The 27277-nt window shown below is 33.7% G+C and overlaps 1 protein-coding gene across 1 annotated transcript in view; it reads left to right on the top strand.

Moving 5' to 3' along the window:
* The window catches only part of TNFRSF19 (TNF receptor superfamily member 19), a 44774-nt gene extending 19106 nt beyond the window's left edge, over positions 1-25668 (top strand). The window contains exons 5-8 of the mRNA XM_026065921.1: positions 20649-20813; positions 22053-22178; positions 22991-23093; positions 25260-25668. Of these exons, the coding sequence (XP_025921706.1) occupies positions 20649-20813; positions 22053-22178; positions 22991-23093; positions 25260-25653 (788 nt within the window). The 3' untranslated portion in view covers positions 25654-25668. The remainder of the gene's footprint in view (positions 1-20648; positions 20814-22052; positions 22179-22990; positions 23094-25259) is intronic.
* The last annotated feature ends 1609 nt before the right edge of the window (positions 25669-27277 follow it).

Raw genomic sequence — 27277 nt, 5'->3', positions numbered from 1 at the left:
GCACTAGTAGCAGTTGATTATTACCCAGTTAGCTATAAATCTAAATACTCGCTTTTGTCTTCTTTCTTTTTGTAGACATTTGAAAACAGATCTGGTTTAAATATTTACTCATGAAAAAATGAGTTTGTGAATTGCTAAAGGCAAAGTTGAAAGGATTCTATAATGAACAAGCAAAGAGGCCAGGAGAAGTGTTATCACCCTTGTGTAAACTTTAAAGGGAAGACAATGACTTATGTGTGTTTTCGGATATTAGAAAATTAAGTACACAATGATATAGTTATATTTTAATATGCTGAGTTCAAGTAAATAAACCATAAATACTAATCCTATATATTTATGCAGCATCTAAACATTAGATTAGGAATTAAAGCATGTTTTTAAGATGACTATTTATGTTCACTTTCTAAATTGAAGACATTCAGTTTCAACTGAATGACTGAAAAGGAGTTATCACTCCTTTGAACTGGAAACACAAGCAAAGATGGCATTTCTGAAGTAGAAGGTAGCATAAACTGTCCCAAACTGATATCTCTTCAGCAGAGAAATAGTGACTTAGATGTGGTTTGATGATTCTTTTTTTCTCAGCAGCATTTTTGGCTTGCAGAGTTCACTCTCCTGTCTACTTAGGCCAGTGCTGTGCTGCCCCAACAGTTATGCTGAAACTGTTCATGAAACTGTTCAGTAAACTAGATTGTGAATCTATCCATGATATAAAAAATTTAAATAACTACCTTCTTAAGGTTATTTTTAAATCTAATGCATTTGTTAGCCCCAAAACAGTTGTGCTGGCACAACTGAAGGAATGATGTGGGAAAAGCTGGAATAAGGAGCAGGAGAATTTTCTGAAGTTATCTTTGCTTCCTTTGAGCAAGCACTGGGTTTTCAACTAGTCTGTCTTAGCAAATAAACAAAAGATATAAGAAACCATGCWCCTTTTTTTGATCATAAAATGACGGCAGATTAAGCAATAAGATGGATTTATCACCTTGGTTGTATCAGCTATTCCTGTGAGAAGTTTCTGTAGTATCATTCAATTCAAAAGGCAGATCTGAATCTGCATCACCAGAATTCTTTAGCATCTGAATAGGCTTTCTGGTGAGCAGAAGAAACCCCTGACTTCAAACATTTTCAAGCTGTGTTTAAAATATAGTTCCTATGTAGGTCATGCTTCCACATTAATATTCGTTTCTGGGCCAATCTAGCATAGCTGGTCTTCCTCTGTAGACAAATTCAGTCTAGAATTTGGCCATACAAACAGTTAAATTGGAATAAGTTCAGAGGTTTGGGAGGAAGGGAAATTATGCTTGAGCATTTTACAGTGAAACTACCACCAAAGAAGTATCAGCCTTGTCCTTTTTATCTGCAATTTTCTGCACCGTTACATTGAAGAAGCAGGGTATGTCCAACCTAAGTCATTTTTCCTTCTCCAGGAGTTCTGCTTCTCTCCATGGCATCAAACAAGGAGCATGGGAAGCCAGGGGGTGGTGGCGGGGGGGAGATACCATTCTGAATGAAGCTTGGGAAACCAGCCTCTACATGTTCCAGGAAATAAACACATTCTTTGCTTCAATGGAGCAGAAATGTTTTGTTGAGTAAGTCACAGTGGTGGAAATATCTACAGTTTAAGAGTGTAACGTCGTGTGCCTTTGAAGTAAATCTGCACTCGGGTCTGAAAGTGCTACTAATTTTGCCATGAGCCATTTTTTGAAATATTGATTTCAGTGACAGTGGTTTAGATATAAAGAATATCTCAAACTAATATAAATTTCAAACTAGAAAACAAACAGTTTTTTCTCAGGATAAGGAATAAAGGTAAAGATCACTGCTTGTTGCAGACAAAATATATAGATTATAGTGAAAACATTACATTTTGATGTGAGGTGTCTATATCTTATCTTCTTTAAATTTTGTTTCTGTAATGAACCTCTACAACATTTTGACCACTTCCACTTGAGGTTGATCTCTAAGCTCCCTTTACAGTTTTCTTTTCTGTTTTTTTTTTTTTTTTGGGGGGGGGGGGGGGTTTTTTTTTTTTTTTTTTTTTTTTTAAGTTTCCTTCCGTATGTTCACAGAATCGTATTTCAGAGAATTAAATGTAGGTGTCCTAACCTGAAGCTGAATCCCACTCTTTTAATCTACAAGATACTTTGTTTTGCTAATGAAAGGTACTATTTAAGGAATGAAACCTGGTGGTATTTCCTTCTTCCTGATGATAAAGACAGCTAGTATAGGAAAAGTAAGATTTGGTATAAATCTACTTATTTATATTTACAAGATTAGGATCAGTGATTTTTTTGTAAACTWTCATATGAGTGTAATGGGTGTTTGTGGCGTACAATGAATATATCTTCATAGCAAAGTCAGCTCAGACAACAGCACAGAAGATATAAAGCTAGAAACTACAGTCTGTACTGTAGGGTAACCAAATACATGATAAAAGTAATCTTGTTGAAGGAGAGGGGAGCCTGCTGGCTACATATGTGTTCTGGAAGAAACTTTTTTCAGTGGTAAAAGAGGGAAATTCCTACTGTTTCAACTTTGCTGGTGTTTTTTTCATTATTTTGTTAAACCTGTCCTTAACATTTTAACTTGAGGGTAGCTCTTGGATGACATTCATTTCCACTATAGTTCCTCTGTTTGCATAAAGGAATTTTCATTTTCTAGTATCATTTTCTTTTTTTCTGTTTACAGAAATTTATGGTTTAAGTGCTGTCAGATTCCAAATAATGTTTTGCCAGCTATCAAGGTATTCTGTAATTTTTGTTTGGTTGCTTTAAGCAGTAAACTTTATATTACTAATGTAAAGTAGCCTTTAGAGGTAGGCATTATCATGTGCTTATTAGGCAACTAGCAACTGAAAGTATATAACAGGTGAAACCAATCTTAATTTTTTGGTTCTGTTCCAGTATGTATGTCCTTCTTATTTCAGTATTTTTTCTGATTTGGGATTACATCATAGCGTCTCCTCAAAATCCTCTTTGTCATTTTGGAGACTGTGATAGATAGCAGCTGGAATATTGTATAAACCTTTCAGAAAAGTCCTAAGGACTGATAGCTAAAGCTAAATAGAGCTAATAACATTATTAGCTTATAAATATCAGTACTTTTTATTACAGAGACATTAGCTTTCCATCATCTCATTACTGACACACTTTTTTAAATATGAAATAAGTCCATCTGATAATTTCCATATGTGGCCTGATGGTAGAGCAGCTTATCTTCAGGAAATCTGAAACAAATTTGACTAGGTGTTTCAGAGACATGAGAATTACTATCCATGTCTTATAAAGTTTTATTACATATTTATTTCTTTCACTCATCATTGATCAAAGAAACTTAAGCTAGAAAATCTAAATGTTTTCATTTTCTTGGTCTTGATGATAGCTGATGCTTCTGACCTACTGGGGAAAGGTTCATGCATGACTTAAAGCAAACAGCTCCTTTTCTTCCTATTCTAAATTTGCTTTATATCCTGGGTTCCCCTCCAAAAGCAAAAAGTTGCAAACAAAGAGGGAGCAGAGTTTTCCTTCATGTAGTAATACAGGCGTGACCACTGTGATGTGTTATAATAGTTTTGAAAGATTATGAAGAGGAAATTTAGATTCATTGCATAGTTTTATCACTTTCCAGAACTTTCTCCTTGCCTAGATCAGAGAATAGCTTTTTTTTTTTTTGATACACATTCCCAACATATTTTCACCAACTAGTGTTGTTTGTACCTCTTATTTCTGTGCCTGTAACTATAGCAGTACTTCATTATAGTTACTTATCACTAAATATGCATTATAGTTAGTAGACAGAACTGGGCAGAAATAATAATTTCCCGTATTTCTATCCACCACTCCCTTGACTCCCTGAAAAAAAAAGAGAGAGGAAAGTGTACCAAAACACACTAGAAAAATAAATTTTCCATGAAACAAAATTTAGTTTAATAATGTTGAAATGACATTGTATTTTTAAAACTTTCAAGAAAGCATCACAAGTTGCTTTTTTGTTTGCTTGTTACCCTTGAACATTTTGTTCCACTCAGTTCACTTTTTACAATGGAAAATGTGTTTAATCATCAAAATTTTTGGTCATCTCTAATACAACTCAGCTCTGCAAAACTGTAGTTGTCAGAGCTGTCCTAATTAATTGATTCACTTACTAGTAGCTCTGTAGAATGGAAGTACTCGGTATATCATTTCTGCTCTGTTATGAAAGATTTTTTTGTTATTTGAGTCTAAAGTAAAAGGGTAGTGGCTTGAACAAATTTGGCAATTCTAATGAGTGCTTGAAATTTTCTGATTATCATTGAAACTCTTATAATGATAAGAAGCAGTGTCACTTTATTTTGTGCTTGCTACCTCACCTCTAACTTACTTACATTTTTTTGCACACTGAAATTTTGTTTCTCCAAGTGATTTAACACCCAGTTCAAAGCACCAGGCTACAAGAGCTAAGGCAATAGTAAATACTTTTGAAAGCAATCACTATATCCTTAGTATAGGCAGCATTAGCTTACTCAGGTTTTTAGAAGTACTTAAGGCTTAAATATCCAAAAAGACCTAGGAACCTGCATCCAAAAGTTATAATCCCAAATGTCCTTCTCAACAGGTACCTAATCCTGCAAGCACTTAAAATATGTGAGGGCCTACAGCCAATTTTGAACTATCGTTTCCATGAGTATTTCAGTGTTTCTGGGTCCAGGTGGCCTGGACACATTGCAACTTCACATTAGGTGGAAGGCTTGTTGTTCACCTGCTTTCCCCCAACTGCCACAGAAAGGAAATTCAGGTGCCTGGGTCAGACAGGATGCTCTCAACAGGTGCCTGGTTGGAGGAGACAAACCCCATTCTGGTTCATAGTCTGTCCAACAGATAGTGGAATCAGAATTTAAGGCAGCCATATAAAATTCTGTGTTCCTCAATGGTCATCCCAGAGCTTCTATAGCATTGAGCAGCTGTGTGCCCAGCTGGCACTTAAACCATCAGGATCTATGAATTATTCAGTCCATCACCCATTTCTGCAGGTCTGATCTGCTGTGTCTTTTGATGCCAAATTTAGCAGATCAGCCTGGGATATTTTCTGGGAATCCTCAATAACTTCTTTGAATCTAGAAAAAATCCGGAATTCTTTCCTTATCATGTTGACTAATTGCTTATTTGCTGCTTGTCCTCTCTGATTTCTACCTCACAAGTAGATTCCCAGCATTGTGCACACAGTCTAGATGATGCAGTGCTTAGCACTGCAGGACTTTGTCTCTTATGATCCTAGTTTCATGCCATATCAAATTAATAGTCTTAATACAGCACAATTCTTCTAAGATAACTTCTTAAACTAATGATATTGTTGATATTTCTCTCATTCTTTACTGCAACCACAAGTGATGGTTAAATAATAAAATCCAATCTAATACTCATATCCATTCAAAAAAGGAGGAAAAAATACATCATCTATTCTTGCTGATTGAATATGCTAATAAAAATGTGCCACTAAGAGACTGTTCTTTTATTGAATGGAAATATGTTCAAATTGAATTTGAGTTGTATTTTTAAAGTAAAGCTTAAGCTGTAAGCTACTGAATGATGAATCTCCTTTTAAATGATTATCTGACTGATTGTTCAATCTTTCTTCAACCAGTCTTTCTTCCCTGCTTCCTGCTTTATCTGTTTGTGTGAAGTACAGGTGATTGGGTTAGACTTTCTGTTTCAATTATTCTGCCCTTTAATCTCAAATCGTGGGCAGTCTTCTATTTTGCTTCTCACTACCTTGGTCCTACCAGATGCATTAAGACCAGCCAGCAAATCATTGAGTAGGTCTGCTGATAAGGCTCTGGAAAGGCTCTGCAAAGTTTAGCAAAAGTCAGTGTATATCAAAAAAGGAGGAAAAACAAAGAGAAAAAAGCACAAAATTTACCTCCAATCTTTTTTTTTTCTATAATAAAAATATGATCAACCAGAAGGGAAGTAGGCCATGGTTTTCCTAAAATCTGTTTAATGGGATGAAACTAGGTAAATGAATGTGTTCCCGATGTTCCACTTGAATTTTCTAAAATAAGATCTATTGTACTGAAAAAGTTCCCATAAGCTAGATGGTAATGCTTAGCTGCTTGATGCACTATAATGAATAATTCTGTACGTCAGGGAACAATCCTATGTAACTGGAGAGATGGAGAATAGTGACAGAGCAAAGTCAAGCAAAATTTGGGTTTAATACATACTTCTTGGTAGTATTTCTTTCTGGAAGCTCTACTGAAGGATGTGCTTAGACTCTGCCTCTGCTTTGTATCATTTTTCAAGGAAATTGAAAAACCTTTCATTTTATCATGTGATAATTATAGCATGTGATTTTTCTTTTAACAAAACAAGGTTTGTTAGATTGATTCACACACATTACAATAATTAAGTTTATGTCAGATGGATTGTGAAAATTTATTCTGGATCAAAATGTAGCTTAGAAGGTTTCACAGTGAAGAGATTTTTGTATGTAAAGTCTGTGTGATTGCACACAGAGATACTTGCGAAAGAATTTTCCTTCATGGTAGATGAGCATTGTTTTGGAGAAAATTTTTTTCCTTCCTGTAGAGTATTTCACAGGGGTTGTTCATTCACAGTTGTATTCTGTCTTTGTATTTTATGATTACTTTAATTATTGGTGTGAAGCTTAAAAATGAAAATCGTGAAAAGTTTCAGAGCCTCTTCACTAAATTTGCCATGCTCCTCAGTCAGTGAGCCACCTTCTTCCCAAATGTTGATATATYACTGTACTGAAATAGCTTCTTTCAGACAATTAATTAAGTACAGTTCAGAGTTGTAATATGGGTGGATTTGAACTACCTTTCTGCCAGGACTGGGTATAGAAGTGTCCCTGTGCACTGAAAGCCAGAACTCTGAGAACAGAGAATTTGTCTTTCATTGTTTTTAACTATTTAATATTTGAAATATACTGAAGATATTGCCGGTAGCCCATAAGAGTAACAGTTGTCATTTCTGGCTCCTAAAAATAATTTTAGAGAGTTGTAGATTCAGATAGTATGACAAACTCGCAGTATTTTAAAGATCCAACTTCTGAAGATACCTAATAAGATTAGAATTCCTTCTTCTTCAGCTTGATTTGCTAAGTGATCAAAGTATATGCAATATTGTTGTCATCTGTTACCCCTTTTAAACATTTTTGAAGATGATGACCAATTTCTGTCCATGCTGCCAGAGGAACAAAGACCTCAGAAAAGGGATTTTCTGATTTTATGAAAACACGTGATCTAGTAGTGAAGAGGGAGCCATGGTAGTGCCCCTACTGAGGAGAAGATTGTAACAKAAGATCCTACCACATTCTTCAACATTAGGAAACCTACAGAAAGGAAAAGGATGTGCAACAAGTGGTTATTTCTGAAGCTCTTGAAAGAACTTATTTGTTATGGTTGCAGAGGGAAACAGAAAAATTTGAACACTGAAGCTGAAAACCTTAAAAAATCATTGTGGTATAAAATCTAGATTATTATTAACAGTCCCTACTTAGAGAGCTGTTAGGAATATAATTAATAAATGATTTTCAGAGTAAGTTGGTGTAACATATATGACTTTCATTGTACAAACTGAAATCATAGAACAAATTAGTAATGGAAATGTTGTTTTCTATCATTTTTCTGTTTATAATTTCTGAAAACTTAATATATGAAATATGTATGATCTTCTTCCCATAAGGTTTTAAGCAGATGCTGTAAATTTGAGGTGATCCTTGACCAAGATGAATTGCACTGAAATGCATTGACTTTCCAATTTCAGTGTGAGAATCACACTAATTACCCATTTTTATCTACTAAAGCATACGTTACTGTATTTAATAAAGAACACAGTTCCAATATGTCTCTTTGAAAATACATTCCTCAAAGTGCTTACTAAAATACAATGAAAAAAAGTACATCTTGAACTGAAAATTGAATTTTCAGCTTAGCGATTTTAACATGCGTTGAATTGAATTCCACTTATTTCATGAATTCATGGCACAAGATCATGCAACTGTTAATAGTTTTCATAATTGATGCCCATCTGGCATTCAGGAGGTTAAATCAAATCAGTACATACTAATGTATAAGGCAGAATCCCAAATTTCATATCTTTGTTCTAACTCCCAGCTGGCAACCTTATTTGCTAATCCTAGTGGAAACTTCAGTTTGAAATACAAAACTACTTTTGAACTTGCATATCCTTCCCCACAGATGTTTGGGGCATTGATGACGTGTTTCTTTCATGATTCCTTTTAAATCAGGGGAGTGAAGTACTGTGTGAAGAGTGAAGTTAAGGATTCATTGCCTGGCAATGCCATGAATCTTTAAATGTCTTTTTCAAGGCCGTGTTTTGTGTAACAAAATAAAGCTGGAGTGACCAAAAATACTTAGTTTTCCATTTTTTGCATAGTAAAACTTCATTGGAGAGAGCTCATTTCTTTATCAGGTTAAGAATTCTTTAGTGTATAGAATGGTAGTATTTGTAATTGCAGTATTCAAGTCTAATTTGATTGTATGAAATATGAACAAGCAGTTTGCAAGCATATTTAGTTTTGTTTCTTGAAACTGTTAAGTGCAGTTACAAAATGAAATTCTCGTCTTAACTGCAGAGTATGAGAATTTCAGTATTTTTTTTCAAACCAGCTTACCATACTTTTGTTTCTAGTAGTAACTTGTGCAACCTTTCATCTTATGAGTCAATCCTATAATTAGTATCCTTCTTTGCCAGAGGCATACTGAATGTTTGTTTTAGGTACAGAATGTCTGTAAGAAATTTAACTTAATCATTACTTTTTAATGTAAGAGCTGGTTAGCTCAATTACACTAGATTAAAGTGAACTTGAAATTCCTGAGTTACAGAGAAAGGGTAATAGTTGACCTGTACTGGATAAGTACTACCTCCTATGTTTTTTTTTTCTTATGTGTACTTACTAATGTGGCTAGCCCTTTAGTCCAGTCTCACAGTGGCTAAAAGTAATTATCTGTTCATTGTAGAGACTGGGTTCGTAAGGTTCTTATTTAACTTGGCCTTTAGGTTGATCAAAATTATTGCAATATTGCATGCGTTGCAGATAATCTGAAAAACATTTTCGGTTAGATTTTACTTTGTTGTGTTTGAGGATAATCTGAAAAAGTAAATAGTATTTACAGCTTTGCAGTAAATTTTTGTTCAGTATTTTTTGACATTTTCTAATTTCAGAAACGTGATTAGTTAAAATATATTAATGACATGCTTTTAAACTATATCTGAGCTTAAAATATCAGTTTCAATTTATGTTATACAATGACACAGCTTATTCTGGAAACAGTTGCATTAATGCCACATCAACAGCACTGAGTTTGGGTGCCTACCATATAAATAGGTGCTGGTTGCTATGAGTTTTGAGCACAGAATGTCCAAACTGTCATTGTAATGAGAGCGTAAATTACTGCTAACCAAAGCATGGTAGCATTTTTTAATTATTATTCTGCTTTGTGCTGATGGATACTATTGGTTATGTTACTTGGCTAAATCTGTTGTTTAAAAAAAAAGGTAGAAAACAGAAGATCCATCTATGCTGAAACTTTCAGTATTGCTAGCTCTGTATTCAGAAAATCATTGAGAAGGTAAAAAGCATTGAACTATCACTCCAGAGGAATTCAGTGACCTGGAGGACTAGCATGTATAAGAAATAGGATAAAATTCAATACTCTTAAAACAAATCATGTACCAATGGCCTTAGTAATAACAAAAATGATCAGTTATAAACAAACACCTCATGATCTGGAAACAGCCTAATCGAAGAAAGACTTAATGTTCCAAGTGGTTACTTGTGCTCCAGCTTGATTCCAGCTGTTGTTCTCTACTTTGCTCCCCTTTATTTTTTCTAGAGATGGGCAGAGTATTCACACATTCTGTCTCTCACTCGTTCACTTGTGTTAAAGCAGTGCCCTGCCAACCTCCTCTTTTACAAAAATCAGGGTGATCCCATACGTTATTTTGGGCTGCGGTGACATGTCTGAAGTATAGACTGTGACTGTTTTTTAAACAGTCTTTCTTACAACTCCCTTAAATATAAGGTTACATCCACCAACTTTGATAATGTTTCATTTAAGTCCAGTAGATGGAATTCATGCACCCTAATTTAAGCATATAAAAGTTAATGCTTAGCACTGAATTTGTCAGAGCAAACTCCCATTTATAACCAGTGGAGAGAATTAGGCACTTCAGGAGTTTAGGCAAGCCAGATAAGGTAAGCTTGGGTAGTTTACCTAATCCTAAGTAGTTTTTCAGGCTATTTCAGACAAATCACTTCACTGGAGATTCTTATTTCTGGCTGTGTATTATAAAGGGAACCTAAGGTAGTCACCTTAGCTCTGACTTCATGTCTAACCTTTAGACTTCTAAAGTTAGAATATATTTTATCTAGTTACCAATATCAGGTTAGATGAAAACTGCAAATTTGATACTGAACGACTATACTCCTCTTTCTAATACCTGATTTTCATCATATTGGTTTTTTAATTTATTTTTAAGGAATAAAATTGGAATTTATATTACAGATTATTTTCATTTTTCACTCATTCTAAGTAAACTTAATAAAAATTTAAATAAAAAATAAATCTAATGAAAATACTTTTCTGATTTTTTGATGAAATGTTTCTTACAAACCAAAGTCCCCATTCTATGAAAATTAAACTTTCCAGAGGTAACGTGTGCCAGAATTAAGACTTGCTACCATAATTAGGTTCCTTTGTATATATTCACTCTGATATAGGTTCTATTTACAGTATTGCATATGCTATTTCCCACTGGGTCTTTGTTCATTTAAAACACAGGATAGGCAAAACCCATAATTCCATATGTGGACTTATTTACTGTACACTATTTTATATTCCATGCAGAATTTGARTTACTAATTACTTTTCTGTGGCTCTTCCTCTGTAAAGCAGTTGTGATGAATTTCTCAGTTGTTGCTGAATTTATTTTCACTGGAGCACAGTGATGTAAAATGATACAATATACATTATACAGTTAATGAACAGAAACACAGGGAGATAAAAGTTAAAATATTCAAAGCTATGCACAACTCTTGAGTCCTTACTTGACAAACAGGGTAGGATTCCTTGACTGTGTATATTTCTGATGCCTATGTCTGTAAACTATCACACTTTCTATTCAGTGGAGAGAAATGATCAAGTGAAGTGTTTAACATAGATCAGATGAATTGCACCCTGAAAGAGCCTATTTCTTTTCCACTGTGTAAAGAAGGCTCAGGTGACTTACTCAGATGCAGATGTTTGTTTCAGCCAGATGAATCTCACCAATAGAGCTTCACTTTTCAAAGAAAATATCCTTTCAGAGAGTTTTCTGCATTCTGTGAATAATTTCTATTAATTTCTGTTAAAAGGGGAGACTTGTTATGTCTCAGATTAGGTAAAATAACAAAGTAAGGATCTTGTACACAGCAGCTTTTTTTCTATATGGCTTTACTTTATCCCCAAAGCTTTGAGTGGTAAATTAAAAACTGTATTTTATTTTATAAACTATTATTGTTTCTGACTTCAAAGCTACAGCTTTTTCATCTGTTCTATAGGTTTCATATGTATGTTTGCTGTTACACAGTATGTAACTTTCTTTGCAATAAATAATACTGCAGATATCAAAGTAAATTTCATTAGAATAAGCTAGTGATAAATGTCCAGCCTTAAAATTTGTTATCGGTATATGTTATAAAACTATGAAAACTTAAACTGAATCCCATGTATTTCATATTGCATACAAAAAGTTGTCTTTAAAAGTGCTGAGGTTGCAAAATCGAACATTAAAAAGTTAGAAAATAACAGTGGGGTTGCTTATGCACCTTCAACCTTAATTCCAACTCATAATTCAGCCCAGTTGTGTGTAAGTACTATGAAACAGTCTTTAATTATATAAACACATATATTTTCCACAGTACAAGTATATTTTTCCCTCAAAGTGTGGAAATGGCTAGAAGTTATTTATTTACTTATTTATCATTCAGAAGTATTTGCCTCATCTGGAGAACTTAACCTAAATTAATGATGTTTTAACATAATTCTAAATAGGAAAAAAGATAGTGGTGGGCAAACCTCAGTATGGTTTTAACTTTCATTTAATTTTGTTATATTCCACAAATATATTTCACGTGGCTGTTGGCTACCTGTTGTTACTTACTCTGTTGAAGCTTTACAACTGGGTAACTTCAATTGGAAAAGTGAAATAAACTTTCATCCAGATCTGCTTATAGCCTAATGGATAAAACATTCTCCATCAAAGTGGCAGAGAAGGCAATTGAACCTTGGTCTCCTGCTTCATGACTAATGGCTCTTAAGAACTAGGCTTTTACAGAAGGCAGAAATCCTATCATTACCTTCTCTTTCAAGAGTTACATTTAAAAAGAATTATAAGCCATGCTCATGACTTTTTCCCTTAATTTAATTTTAAAATAAGATCATAGATTTTGTTTTCAGTGGAGTTTTAAGGGCTTTGAATGGGGAGAAGATGGAGTCTTTAAGATGAAAGCCTCTCTGCCACTCTGAATCACTTACAGGTTTAGAAGCCTCCTCCAGGTTTCTTTTTGCTCTGCACATCTATAGACTGGGCATGGTAATATTAGGCACCATGTTACTCAGTGTGAGCTGTTTCAAATTCTGTTCTGAGATGTAGCTTTTTGTTTGCATGGTATAGGAAGTATGTGGTCTAATCCAGGGCTCTATTTTCCCCCACAAAGACCTTGGATTTAAAAATTACAAATTTCAGGTCTTAGATTTTAGGTACTCAAGACCTGTACCAAAGGATCAAGTCCTTTGTCTTTGAAATGCATTCCAGAATATGGGGACATCAATTTTATATGCATAGATTTTCAGATTACATGAAAACTTATCTGAAAGTCATGGGGCTTGTGTATTCTGTTTCTCATATGTTCTCCTAATTTGGAAATAATCTTTTTAAAACTTCATGTGATAAATCATTATGGTGTCTAACAACAAAAAGAAATTTCCACATTTATTTCAGTACTCACTTTTTATTAGTCATATCTTAGAAGCAGAGTCTTTGCATGGGGTTTCCAACAACTGGAAGAATTTATTATAGCATTTGTTTTTCACATTCAGTAACAAAAAAAGTTGATGCATTACTGAAGTTTAATAACTGGAGGTATCTAATTATCAGGATTGTGATTTCATCTGCCTTATCAAGTTATTCTTTGTTTTAATTATAGCCAAGGAAACAAAAAGGGAAGGGTATCAAAACTTGTACTGAATTTTCTTGTCGCTGATGGAACTCCCAGCACTCTGGACTAGATGGTTTATTTGATCAATTCAGAAACTTCATTTGAAGCAAAATAAGCAAATTATCCTGCAAATAATTTGACCTTCAAATAGAGCAGGTCTTCTAATGCATCTCTCACATTTGTATATTTTTTTGTTTAAAGATATTATTCCTCTTGTCTGAAACTCTTTAAATGGAAAGCTATAAAAATTTCACAACTGAAAATCTCACAATATAAGTGATACTGATGACAAAACAGGTATCCAGTCAGCAGACAGAAGTGAGGTAGCTGAGTATTTTTATCTTCAATGTTTACAAAACCATGTTTAAAGCAAGGAAAAAAAAAAGATAGCTCTTGAAAATGTACTATATAGACCATTAACAATGTTTAGCAAACTTAATATTAATAAAGTTAGGATACAGGTCTTCAATCATCATGCAAGCCTTTGCTGTGCTCCCTGACTTTTACCACAGCTGAGCCAGGACAAAGATGAAAATAATTGTGTTAGAAAAAGGAGTATTAGGAATTACTTCTCATTTAATAAGAGGGAAACAAAAACTCTTTTATGACTGATTTGCAGTTCACTTCTTGCTTTACTGGGGCTTATACAAATATATAGAGTACCATATTCCTTTCAGTGACTGTGGGTGTGCATGCCACTTGTACTTGAACAGCATACTCTCTGTCAGCAATGCCTAGCTGGACACTCTAAGGGCCCTAAGATATCCTAGACATCTCATGGAGCTGGCAGATTTGACACAGGAGTTAAAAAAAAAAAAACTTTCATCCTTCTAGAACCAGTTGCTGGAGGCCAAGCAGGATACATTAGGGCATCTCAAACAAACTAGGTGCCTATGGCTGAGAAAATGAATGCCATCTTTTGATTAACCAGCAAAGGGCCCTTATGTTCAATCTATAGTTTTGTTAGGACTTTGATGACCTTCTTAATCACTAATCCAAACTTAATGATGCCTTTTTTATTAGGGTCTGTTAGTGTGTATTATATTGATAGCATGGACATTTTCAAAGATACTTGTAAGTATAGAAGTTAATTTTTAAGGACATGGTAAATTTATCACAATAACCCATCTAACAGTCTGCTATTTGCAGCATCAGTACATTCTGAAGAAAATTTTTGAAGAAAAAAACTTTTTGTTTTCTCTCAGGACAGTTGTGTTACTTGAAACTGGCTCTTTTACTAAGGTGGCTGCTGATCTAAGTGCATATTAGTGCTAATGCTAGCATACCATAGGAGATACTATAACCCGTGGGTGTTATAGATTCAGTGAAAAGTGAACTTATTAGAGAATCCAGATGTTAACCTACCATAAAATACAAAAATGGAAAAAGAAAATTTTGTGTCAAATGTCAAAATTCCTGCTATCTCAGCTTCAAACAGATTTTTTTTTAAAGTTCAGTATTCTACCTATTCTAGATGCATTAAAGATTTTAAGTACTTTACCAAAAGCAGCAAAAAAACAGTTTTCCAGCATCAGGGCTGGAGAAAGAAGTTTTTCAAACTGAGAGTTGTTAAACATTATAGCTGTATATGAKGGAAGATAAAGATAAGCGTATGTATTAGCATTGTGAGTATAGTTGGATTGAACAGGAAAATATCCTAATATGTTATTATAATATATTCCTGCTCCCAAAACATCTCTGGAAAAGCATTGGTGAAGAGTGCACATTAGAGGTGAAATAAAAAAATAGCTTTTCTACTCTACCTGTCAATCTCATATGTTCTGACACAAACACAGTGTTGATACTGATTTCAGGCATGAGAACACTTCTGAAAAGTGAGAAAGAAATTGCATTCTCTGCAAAATTGTCAGCTGTCAGAGATGCAAAATGAGCTGCTAGAAGTAAAAGCCAGAAAAGAAATTGCTGGCAACAACACAGTCATATTAGCATTAATATATTCTTTGTGTCACCAGATTGTGCTGGGTATTTTCAGTTTATGGAGGAGAGACATACCATCTTCTTGCATTAATAACATTCAGTTTGGAGGGGAAAAAAAGCAAGTAGTTCAGCAGTGATAGAGATTTTTATCTCTAACTCCTACACTTCAATCACCACTTTACCCTCTATCACTTCCTCTTTTTTTTTCCTTGCCCTCAGATTTTTTTCAGGTTATTTGAGGGTACAAGTGATTTGAGGATTTATTGTCATGTACTAGTATTTTTAAATAGCAAGATATTTCTCTGAGTTCAAAGTTTTATATATGGAACAATTATATTTTTGTGCCCATATGTCAGTTTAGATGGCATGACAGGACCAACAATTAAAATCTCTCAATTATTCAAATGAAAAGAACATCTTGTGGAGGTTGATTATGCCTTACAGACATAGCTGTGTATATCCAGTACAGTGTAGTTCATACATATTTTAAATTCACATACACAGTGTAATTGTTCAACCATTTTAAACATAAAAGGCTGTCAGCATTTGGAGTTCTGTAAAAATATGCAGTGCAAGAGAAATGGGCTTGGAAATGAATAAATCAAATTCCAGAACTTTCAATTTATAAGCACATTTTTAAGGATTTCCAAACAAAGGATAAATACTTGAATAGTCTTATTTTCTCCCCTAGGGGTTCTTAGTACATTTATTAAAAAATTACAAAACCAACAATATAAAACAAAAAACTTGTTGGGCACTGACTTGAAARCTGAATGCTTTAAAGTCAGCAGTTTGGAGTGCATTTGAAAAATGTGGTTTGACACGATGAACTTTTGGATATAGGCCATGCACGCAAATGGCTGTCCTTTTACAGATGTTGGGAGACTGTCTCTCTCCAGTGTTTACCACAGTTTCTAACAGTAATGTTTAATAAAGTTTCTTACCTCTTACTTGAAGGATCAGGAGAAGGGAGGCAATCTTCTTCTGTGTGAAGGCTCAGAAATATATTCAGGGCAACTTATTTTCTGTTGATGTTAACCCTCAGGAGTATAAATAACGCATGGTTTTTATAAATATATGTATATATGTACATACATAATACACATAATACATGTATTATACATAGATGTCACAATTACATGTAATATGTTTCTTTGCTTGTTGGGAAGCAGAGTGGAGGACTAGGTAGAGGTATTACCTTTTCGCTTTTAAATTAACAAACATCTTTTAAACTTTTTTCAAAATGAAGGAGTTTCAAGATAAGTCACATTGCCTTGCATTTGCCAGGGATCAGGAGCACACATACAGATAGCTACTGCAGTTCAGTTGACAGGCAATAACTTGTTAAATTATTGTGGCCTGAGGATATGTCTGTGCCCTTAATTCTTGTCAAACTAAGATTGATAGCACTGACTTGAACCAATAAGAAAGCATAAAGGTAATGGGCAAGCACCTTTTTATAATAGGCAAATGCTCCTTTCTCTTCTCTTGAACAGCAATACCCATATCCAGCAATTAAACCACAACATTTTGATTTACTTTTGGATTCTATTTTCAGTCCTGATTTTAACAGATGGCTTTGTCCAATATTACCATGTTATCACTATCTAAGTGTAGTTTTCATTAACTTTATTTTATTGAACTAAACCCCTATGGGTTAACATTGAATTGATGTGATAACTGTAGTTTTTAAAGAAAGCCTAGACATAGATTTCTGCATTTTATCCTTCTCAACTTTGATAATTATTTATTGTATCCGTGGAAGGAACATAAAATGTTGCGAGTTCTGTTTTCAGATGGTTAATCTACCACTGAAAACTTTCTTTTAGTCACACTGATTCCAGTAGTGACTGTAACTAATCATGGTTCTAAGAAAAAATTCTGAGAAAATAAACATGAAGTAAATGATAAGGAAGTCTTTTTACATTTTGTCCAATCTCTGGTTGTTTGGTATAACTGGCTGAAGATTCAACTATTCTGTTTATTGGCAGACCTTATAGTGATACAGCTGGAATTCATATGTTCTGTCTGACCATAGTTAGCTGGTATTTATTGCTATTTAACCACCTTGGATTAACAAAAACTTTACTTGCTTTTAAGAACCACACCTTTGCATAAACTGAGATTAGAATGTACTATTGGTTAGTCAAGGACTGAATGTATATTTAGGCTTACATCTCAAAATTATGCAAGAGGCAGTCTGATATTTTGGGTAATTCTTCAGCACTAGCACAGTTCCAGAATATGTTGGAACTAAGACTTAGAAAATGAAATCTATTTTTTAAATAAAACACATTTTTTGTATTATTTTTGAAATGCATAGTATGCAGACACTTTCAAGAATCATAAAACAGCGTGCACCTCCTCTCTCCTTTCTTAACGTATCACTTCCAATTTACAAAGCATTTAATTATATATTTAAATTTAGTCATGTGCCTGAACCCCATAGATGTAAGGGCAAGTTTAAAGTTTAACACATCCTTGCTTTATGAAATGGGACATTAAGTCTGTGAGTCTGAAAAGGAAGAGAGTTTATGAAAATGCATATATATCTGAATAACATTGAAAGCAGAGTTCTGTAATGCCCAACGGGCCACTTTTACAATAGCAATCCACTTCTGAAATGTTGGTCTCTGCAGGGAAGATCACTATCATTATAATTAGAGCTACAGTACAATGGACTGCTCATAGTAACTATTCTAAAAAGTTCTTTGAAGATGAAGATGAGTGGTAGACATTCTCAGGAATAGAAGATTGCTTTCTCCAGTAAAAAAAAAAAAAAAAAAATCAACCAAATAAATAAATCTTAAATAGCTAAATGGCAAAAATACATTTCAATTTTCCCTAGAATATTTAAAAGGAAATTGCTGTATTTCTGGAGGGTTTGAATGTTGCTAATGAGCACAAAAAGAAATAAATGTCATTTGTAGTTTCCCAGAATGAAATGTAAATTGTAATTTTATTTGTAAATAGATACATTTGGGAGCAAATGAAGAGATGCAAATAAAATAGCCCTATCTTTGGTGATCTTGTTCTGTTTTTGCTTTCAAAATTAGCAATAATTTTTTTCTACTAATTATGAAGACTTAAGTTCTAAAAATTCATTAGTGCTTTTAGGTAGGTACACTGACACGGGTAGGTATATTGACATGAAAAATATTTGAAGACATTCTGATCAGTTAATATCATTGGTGTTTTTTATTGACTTGTTTATAAATACTTGTCCATGCTATCCTTAACCTTCTAAAGACTAGATCAGGCAAGTGACCAAAACTGAAAATATGATATCAAAATAGAGTCCCTGATTCTCATGCCAAAGCTAGCAAATGTTGCTGTATAGATAGCTTTTTTATAGTTTTACTGCTTCTCACAGAATTATATCCTAGAACTTTACAGATCAGGCAGAAACTGCTGCAGTCTGTTAAAACTGTAAACCTAAAACTATTGCTACAAGAATCCTGGAAGCTGAGTGAAAAGTTTTCTCTGGGGAAGATTGTAATGCTCCTGCCAAGAGTAGCTTTCAAGTGATGCAGAAAAGTTTACAGTACTGTTTTTTTTTTTTTTTTTTAAATAACATTGAAGATCTGGAAAACATCAGAGTACTTAGCTCTATGAGTAATAGGTATTACAGAAGAACATAAAGAGAATGAACATAAAAGAATATAGAAGAACATAAAGAGTAATAATTCTCTAAAGTAACAAGGAAAAGTATCTCTAACCGTGAACTGGAAATGTGAAGAGCATTTATATTGTTACCTGAAACACAAATAATAGATACATCATCTGCCATAATAATGAAAATGCTAAAATTTCAGTATGAGGACAGAGTTTCAAAATGCAGTTCCAGTTCATGTAGGAGACTTCAGCTTCTTTATTGACTTGAGTTTTGAGATATGCTATTTTTTAATAACCTAGTCCCATTTGGCAAGTTACAATGACATAAAAAAATCTGCTGTAAATTTGTGGTCTACAGCTTTGATCTTACAGTAGAACATAGTAGTACAAAACAAAGGTAAATAGAAATATTAGAGCAGCAGATGCTAATTGCAACATCAAATCAAGAAATTAGCAGTTAACATTCTTACTTCTGAATACTAACAATGATCTGACCTCTCCACATTTTTGTATTCCCCCACTTATCAGCAACAGTAACTGTAACTATAACCCACAGAAAGTGTTTGTTTTTTTTTTAATTTTGGTTTCTTTATTTCTTAGAAGTTAGTATTTTCTTTGGTGCAAGTGATCTGGAAACTTAGAATTGAACATAATGAACTTGATTTTCAAAAGTAATACCTAGTTGTTTGGCATGCAATCTACTCATTATAACAAAGCAATACAGTATTTTAAATTCTTTGGTGCCCAAATACACTTTTGATATATGCAGAGGAAATACCATATTTATTTGAGAAAAATATTCCTGAGTAATATGATTCCATTGATTGCACTAACAAAATTATCCTGTTCTCTCTTGCTATTATTATATTGCAGATTTAGGATAACAAACTATTATATGTAGAATTTGATTTGTGATTTTCATATACTCTGGCAGACATTTATCTCCCAATTAAATGTTATGGCAGCATGGATCATTTCTTAGGAAATTATAGTCTTTAGGTTTTAACCAAAGATTTTCTGGGGGAAATAGGCACATTTAACTTATTTTCATAAGTTAATAAAATGCGGTTTTGTGGTTTTTTAAAAATTTGCTGCCATAGAAATACTCAAATTTTTGTTCTTTTTCCTCATAAAACATTGTCGAATTAATGTGGCCTTCAATGTAGATTGAAATAATTGACCTATCAGGACTAAGAAATTATGGAAAAAGAATTTAATTTAAAAAGACTATTCATAATTTAAGATAGCTTCAATAGGTGGTTAGATTTTTGATACTATTTGTATATTTTACACTTGTATTAAAAACTATAACTGCATAAAAAAGTTACCCAGTGGAAGTCCTAGGTTTCATCTGAGAAATGCCCATGGTGTCATGACATATGCAACGAAGCAAAATGGTACCTTTGACAGCATCTGAACAACTGTGGGCTTCTTGGTTCTTAGAAAGCTGCTTTATTAAGGGAAGTTCATGTAATTGTGACTCCCTCTAGTGGATAACTTTCTCAGCTATACAGTGGGATATGTTCTCAATGTTAAAATCATCAGTTAAAAATTGAGAGGTCTTTGTTTTCATGGTGAAGATCTGATTCTGTTCTCATGGACAGTCAGAATGTCCTTGTGTGCATCTTCACTCATTATGTATTCATTTAGTAATCCATTTTTTTAAAAAGACCTTTTTTATCAGTTGCTGATAAAATATCTATCTCTCTCTATATACAACTAATGTTTATACATTAGCAAATGGAACATCCTTTATTTTTTTCCTATGCTAAGAACCTCTTCTAATTATATTTTCTAGATTTCCATTTACATGAATATATATTGCTAAAATTTTTACACTATACCTTAATTATTGTTTAATTTTATTTCAGGTTCCACCAAAGTAAACCTTGTGAAGATCCCATCAACAGCTTCCAGTCCTCGAGACACTGCTCTAGCAGCTGTTATATGCAGTGCACTTGCCACAGTGCTCTTAGCTCTTCTTATTCTTTGTGTTATTTATTGTAAGAGGCAGTTTATGGAGAAGAAACCAAGCTGTAAGTTTCCAACTGTTACTGTCTCTTTGTAATATTTATATACCAGTATCAGTTTGGCAGATCTTTTTGTAGATAAATAAGTAAATAAAAGGGAGGATCAATACATCTAAAGCATTCAGGGGAGTTTAGCGTTGAGATGAACAAGCTAGCACAAGCCTAAGACTATAAATCCATACATGTACGGCAGCTCAGTGTGGATGTTCCAGCTTCTGCTGAGAAACTGCTGTGCAGATGTCCAGAAATAGTCCAGTTGCATCAATTCTGCACCATACTCTCTTAGAAGCTGCATAGATAATATTTGGACCATTTGGGATCTAAGTTGGAATGGCATCACAGAATTGCAGTGCAGACATGGGCATACCAACTTGGAGGATCTCTGCATCACATTCCATTGTGAAATATAGATTTTCTCAATGAGATAATGAATGTGGTCAGTGGAGATAGGTTCATCATTAATGGAGTCAACTCCAATTGGAGTTGTAAAGTAAAAAAAAAAAAAAGCTCATCAATGTAATTCACAGATTGTTTAAAATAAACATTTTCAGGCCTTTAATTTAAATTAGAAAAGAGAAAACTGAAAAGCACTTTAGTTCCCATTCATCATTTAAAAAATCTTTTATTAAAATATTTTGATAATATTTAACAAATCCTGGATGTCAAACAGGAATAATATCAACAAGGAGAAATTGATGTTATCACTGCTTCCAGCACGAGCAAAAATACAAAGATTCATAGAGGTATTGTAAGAATTGTTCCTAGCCTAGGAGATGCTTTATGATGTAAGTTTTAAGAAATTTAGTAAGTTCAGTCTTCAATTAGTGAAATTTAGTAGCTAATTTGCTTTGGCCTACAATTATATAGATTAAATGAAGTCTGCTGTTAGTGTAAAGCTCTTTAAGATAACATAAACAAAAACCCAGGGGCTGAAAGCTGAATGCAGAAAGTTTCAAACTGGAATCACTGAGAAGCATTAAGCACTGAGAAAATATAACAACGAATAAGGTGTACTCTCAAATCATCATCAAGGTAAGAGCAGATGAACCAGTTGTTCTAGGGTTTGCTGCAAAATTTGTGGTTTGTTTTATGTCAAACCACATCATCATAGTGGATCTTTCTGCTTGAAAAAGTTATGGAAATACTGTACAYGATGACATTTATGTGTTCTGTGAATATAGGAGACTCTGAACAAGAAAAAAGATGTCATTTACTAATATATATTTTCATTCATTTTGTCCAAAGGGTCTCTGAGATCACAAGATATTCACTACAATGGTTCTGAATTGTCATGTTTTGACAGACCACGGCTAAATGAGTATGACCACAGAACATGTTGCCAGTGCCAGAGAGGCACATCGCAGACATGTGGTATGTTACATCTGCTTCAATGTGACTTCATAGAACAGGAGTAATCCAAGCAACAAGAGCTCAAAAGGAATATTTAGCTAACACTCACGTTGTGACATTTAGCTTTAACTACAAAGCTAACATTGTCAAATTAGCCTTTGTCCTGTTAATTGGGAGTGGTTGTAAATATCATAAGAAAAAGGCTTTCTCAGTAAACACACAGAATTTCTAAGTAGCTATTTGGCTATGATTTTTCTCCTGTTTTCACTCAATTGACCCTTCACGTAAGTAAAAGTCTCTTTAGATGTGTATTTTATCTCTTTCTGATAAAAATAGTGCTAGATCTGCCTTTGAGACTTAAATTGATATGAATGATCTACCAGACAGAATCTAAAAATGGGATACTAACTCTAAAGCACATTGAAAACCAGAAGAATTCACGTATCAGAACAGATGCATTTATGACATTGACTAATATATAATTTAACATAAGAACACAGGCTTAAATATCATTCTGCTGCATCAGCCATCAGAATGTGGTATTTCCCCTCCTATGTACCTAAATGAAAAGTAGATTAGAAAGTAGATATTCAAATTATCATGACTGGCATCTGTATTATTCTTGGGGTAAACGCTTGGCTTTTATAAGTAACTCTATTTTAAAGTAATAAATGAAAGAACTTTTTTTTTTTGCAATAAGAAATATCTTTTCTCAATCCGTATATTATAATGCAACTGGCAAAATAATACTCAAGTTTGAAAGAGTACAGAAACTATGTTTATGTACAGCTTTTAGTACATTTTACATTATTAAATCAAGTTTTATTCTTTAGGACCAGTTCACTTGATTCCATCATTGTGCTGTGATGAGACCTGTAGCATGGAACACAGCAGTCACAGTTGTGCTTTCCACTCACAGACTACACTTCATGAAAGGTAACTTAGTTTTATAAATGTCTATTAAACATTAGCTATATCAAATTAATATTTATACAGGATACAGTAAGTGTTTGGAGCTGAACAAAGGATTTTGAAGAATGGCAGTCATATCCTCCTGTTTATGGTGAAAAATCTTGCATTTAATGAGGAAAAAAATATGTATAGTTCCAGTATTATTTAATAAGTGCTGAGGTATTAAATTGATTTCTCTGAAGAGATGACACATATCTCTTACAAGTAGATATTCTTCCTCTTATTCCATGCTACTTTAGAGGTTTTGGTGACCCCCTCTTCTGGCACAGGTTAACAAGATGCTGTATAATCCCATGAATCTGGGGGGGGATTATGGTACAGTTTATAAGTATCATGAAGCTTTTCTTTTTTTAGAAACTCTTTATGACTGTGAGACTTGAAGTATATATAGTATTTTTGAAATTTCTATCAGATTGTAACAATTAGTTGCTCCTAATCAACTGAATGTAAATATAGTAGTAGTTATTTATACATCAGTTCCATGAGTTAAATATATAAAATTTATGGTCTCATTCAGAGTTTCCTGGTTACAGATTTTAACACAGGATGTATTTATTTCTTTTAACTAGAATTGTTTTCCATATAAGGTTTAAATTGTTCTCTAGCTGTTTTGTTCTTGTGGCCAAATATTACTAAAAATATAGACACAGCTTCTTAATAGGTATTGTTTGTGCAAGGTGGCTTAGTGACCTAAGTATAAGATGCAAAATATCTAAATTTTCTGTAACAACTTGTTTAAATGCCAGCAAAGTCGAGTCATCCCTTTACACCACCAAGACTGACAAATTGAGAGTTGTGTAATTTGTGAGGGGTCTTTTGGTAAAGGCTTTAAAAATAAACGTCATATCCATGTTATGTGGACATCAAAGATCTCATAGTTCCTTCCGGTAGAAATGGAGTTTGCTCCAATTTCCTTTGTCAGAATAATGTATTTCCTTCCATTGTGGTGCAATGTCCTGACTGTTGGCCTCATCTATAAAAATACTTTGTATATATATCTAAGCTAATGAAGCATCATGTTTTGGAAATGAGTAAGGCTACTTAAATACTGTTATAAGTACTATTAATGTGGGATGAGTTTTGATCACACAAATTATTATGGTATATCAGACTTACATGGCCTTTACAGTTTTATAAATCCAACAGACAGTTTTTGGAAATAAAACATGCTAGTATAACATTTTTTATGTTGTTAATACTTATTTCAGTATATTGCATTAAAAAACTTTGCTGAAGTTTCAATAGAGACAGGTATGTGTAGTGCACTCAGAAACGTCAGTATCACCATGAACCTTAAATACGCTTGAGTTAGACTATTGAGTTTCTACTTCCGCTTTCTTCCATTTTGCATAAAATAAAAATAACCTTTCTAAGAATTACAAATCCTTGAAATTCTTTAATATTATGACCTTACCACATGAAAGAGAATTGGAGAAAAACTTTTCTTTTCATCTTTTGAAGGCTAAACAGAAAGAACTGAAAAATCTAAACTGAATGGGCGTTCAATATACAGAACCATCCAAAATGATGCAGATAGAAGGAATGTCAAGCAGTCATGTAGTCTATTCCCTTCTCCCAGTCTGGATCCACTTTACTTCTTTTATTCTTGTTAGATATTTGTCTAGCCTGTTTTTACAAAAGCTGGTGTTGGAGATTCCACAGTCTTCCCAAACATCTTTCTTGCTGCAATTTAAGCCTGTTACATCTTGTCCTAACCCCCACCCCCGATATATGCACTGGAAAACAAATAAATTGCTTCTCCTTTGCAGTAGTCTTTTTGTATTTGAGCACTACTGTAGTATTTTTCTATGCCATTTTTCTGTTCTTTAGACTAAACTATGCCAGCTGTAGTTCATGTTTGCAAAAGCCCTGAATTCACCATGAGAAGGTCTCTAGTAATCCTCTATACCTTTCATAGTGTTCTCCAGAGCTCTCTTTGTTTCCCGACTGAGGGACAAACTGTCTTTCCTTTCAAAAGAATTTTTTGTACATGGTACTTCTAGAGTATTGGTTTAATATGCTCTGGTTTTATCAACTTGAAATACCTGTCATTACTAATGACAGTAATTACAATATTAATAACATTTTCTAGAATGCTTTTGAAACCATGTGTCTTTTATTTTTTTACAGGGCTTCTGATTCTCTTGGAGAAATGATTCCTACCTTCCTTGGTTCTCTTTCACACTCTACCTGTGGAGACATTTCAGATGCTTGGCCTCTCATGCAAAACTCAGCTTGTTGTGACAGCATCTCTTTCTGTGAATCATATTCAGAACTGCCTGGAGGAGCTCCAAATTCCTGCAGTCCTGAGACTGAAAATGCAGCCACTGTTGAGTCAGATAATGACCAGGAACTAAGTGATGTACTTATTTCAGCTAAGTCTCATGATGGAAACATTGCAAAGTCCTTTGAAATCTCCAAACACAGAACATATATAGAGTTTTCATCACTTCAGAATTCAGTGGCTGCTGAAAAGCAGCCAAAGACAAAGCACAATGGAACAGCAAATGACTGCACAGACTAGTAAAGAGGTAAGAAACATAACTACAGACAAGGATTGAGAATGTAGAAGTCCTCTAGGAACACAGAGCTAGGTAAAATAGGATTACAGAAAATTGTAGGATTATATTCCTCCACAGGTTGCACCTAGCTATTGCTAAAGTAAATTACATCCTTACAAGAGGTCCAACATTTTCACATTTTAATATCGTTGACTGAATGTAAAAGATGTAATTACTCAAACTGTAATGTTGAGGTAACGTGAACCAGAACACAGGGGTAAGCCTGTACACCAATTAGTTTTTATTAGCTTTTTTTCATTAAATTTCATTGCAAACAATCAGTAGAATAGCCTTATACCTAAACTGTTATGTGAGGCTAGTCTGTGTTTATGAGGGAATAAATGAGGACTTGACTTTGTTCATCTTAAAGAAAAAATAAAAGACATGTAAGGGATCATCTAAAAATATGCACAAAGCCTTCTCTGTGAGGTTACTACAGAAGAAACAGACACAGAAGAGATAATTAAATGCCTTTTAATGCCATTCATATTCCCTTGTCATCAAATATCCCTTGTCATTCTATGAGTTTGCCCATAAAACATAAACGTAATTTAATCTAAAAAAAGCTCCATGTTCTAAGAGTAAACTCAGGTCTCAGGTCAGAATGACAAGGAATAAACAACTGTCTCCACCATAGCAACATAAACATCATAAAAAGTCACTCTGCTACTGCATGGTCATTACATCTTTTTGAGCATTAGTTGTGGTCTGTATTTTTAAGTAGCTTTTTCTACTGTTGGAAGTAACTTGGAGCAACAAGGATCCCCAAGTATGGCATGTGCACTCGTATTATTACTCAATAGTTATGTAGACTTTGGCTGTAAAGGTGAAATAATCTCCTATGCACGTACACAGAAACAGGAACAGAAGCAGTTACCATTAGTATTAATAATCCACCAAATTTAATTAAGAAAATTATTCTATCTGTAATTATGAAAATTTCAGGTCACCTGTGGAAATAAAACAGCCTTCCTTTGATCGTCTTCCATTCAGTTTTAATGCCGCTTATTGTTCTTAAATAAGAAGTAGAAAGTAATTAGTATCCAACAAAAATATGAATAAGCTCAAAACATGTAAGTGCAATAGTTTAATTCTTTGTAAATCAAGCCTTAACTCTTTTGGTGACCTTTTCAAGAGCAGAAAAGGAAAGTAAACAGAGTGCTAAGTCAAGAAATTTTTGCCACAGATTTCAATGGAACCAGTATATCATCCTTAAAATCTACTGCTATCACTGAAAATATCAACCTTATCTAAGTCACAGACAGTTTTCTCAATATATTATTTACCATTTACTGTAAATTTTGGAAATGTAATGTATAGTTTTGTTTGTAACACTGGAAGATGAATAGTCATTACTGTCTATCACTGAGTACCCAAGTGGCATATAAGCAATTCTCATAGTTTCATTTTGGTGCGTTCCAAATATCATTAGGCGATAGTCATACTCTCTAGGTATATACAGAAAGGAATAATGGCATGGTTATGCCTGCAAATCTCTGCACTTTTATTTCCCTGTTTTTCAGAGTTTATCAATGAACTTGAATGCTCTCTTAATGTTTAAGGGAATATATTTCCGTATTAACATGA

The sequence above is a fragment of the Apteryx rowi genome, unplaced genomic scaffold (assembly GCF_003343035.1).
Source record: "Apteryx rowi isolate R43461 unplaced genomic scaffold, aptRow1 scaffold_233, whole genome shotgun sequence".
Lineage (NCBI taxonomy): Eukaryota > Metazoa > Chordata > Aves > Apterygiformes > Apterygidae > Apteryx > Apteryx rowi.
This window is presented reverse-complemented; position numbering and strand designations above follow the sequence as displayed.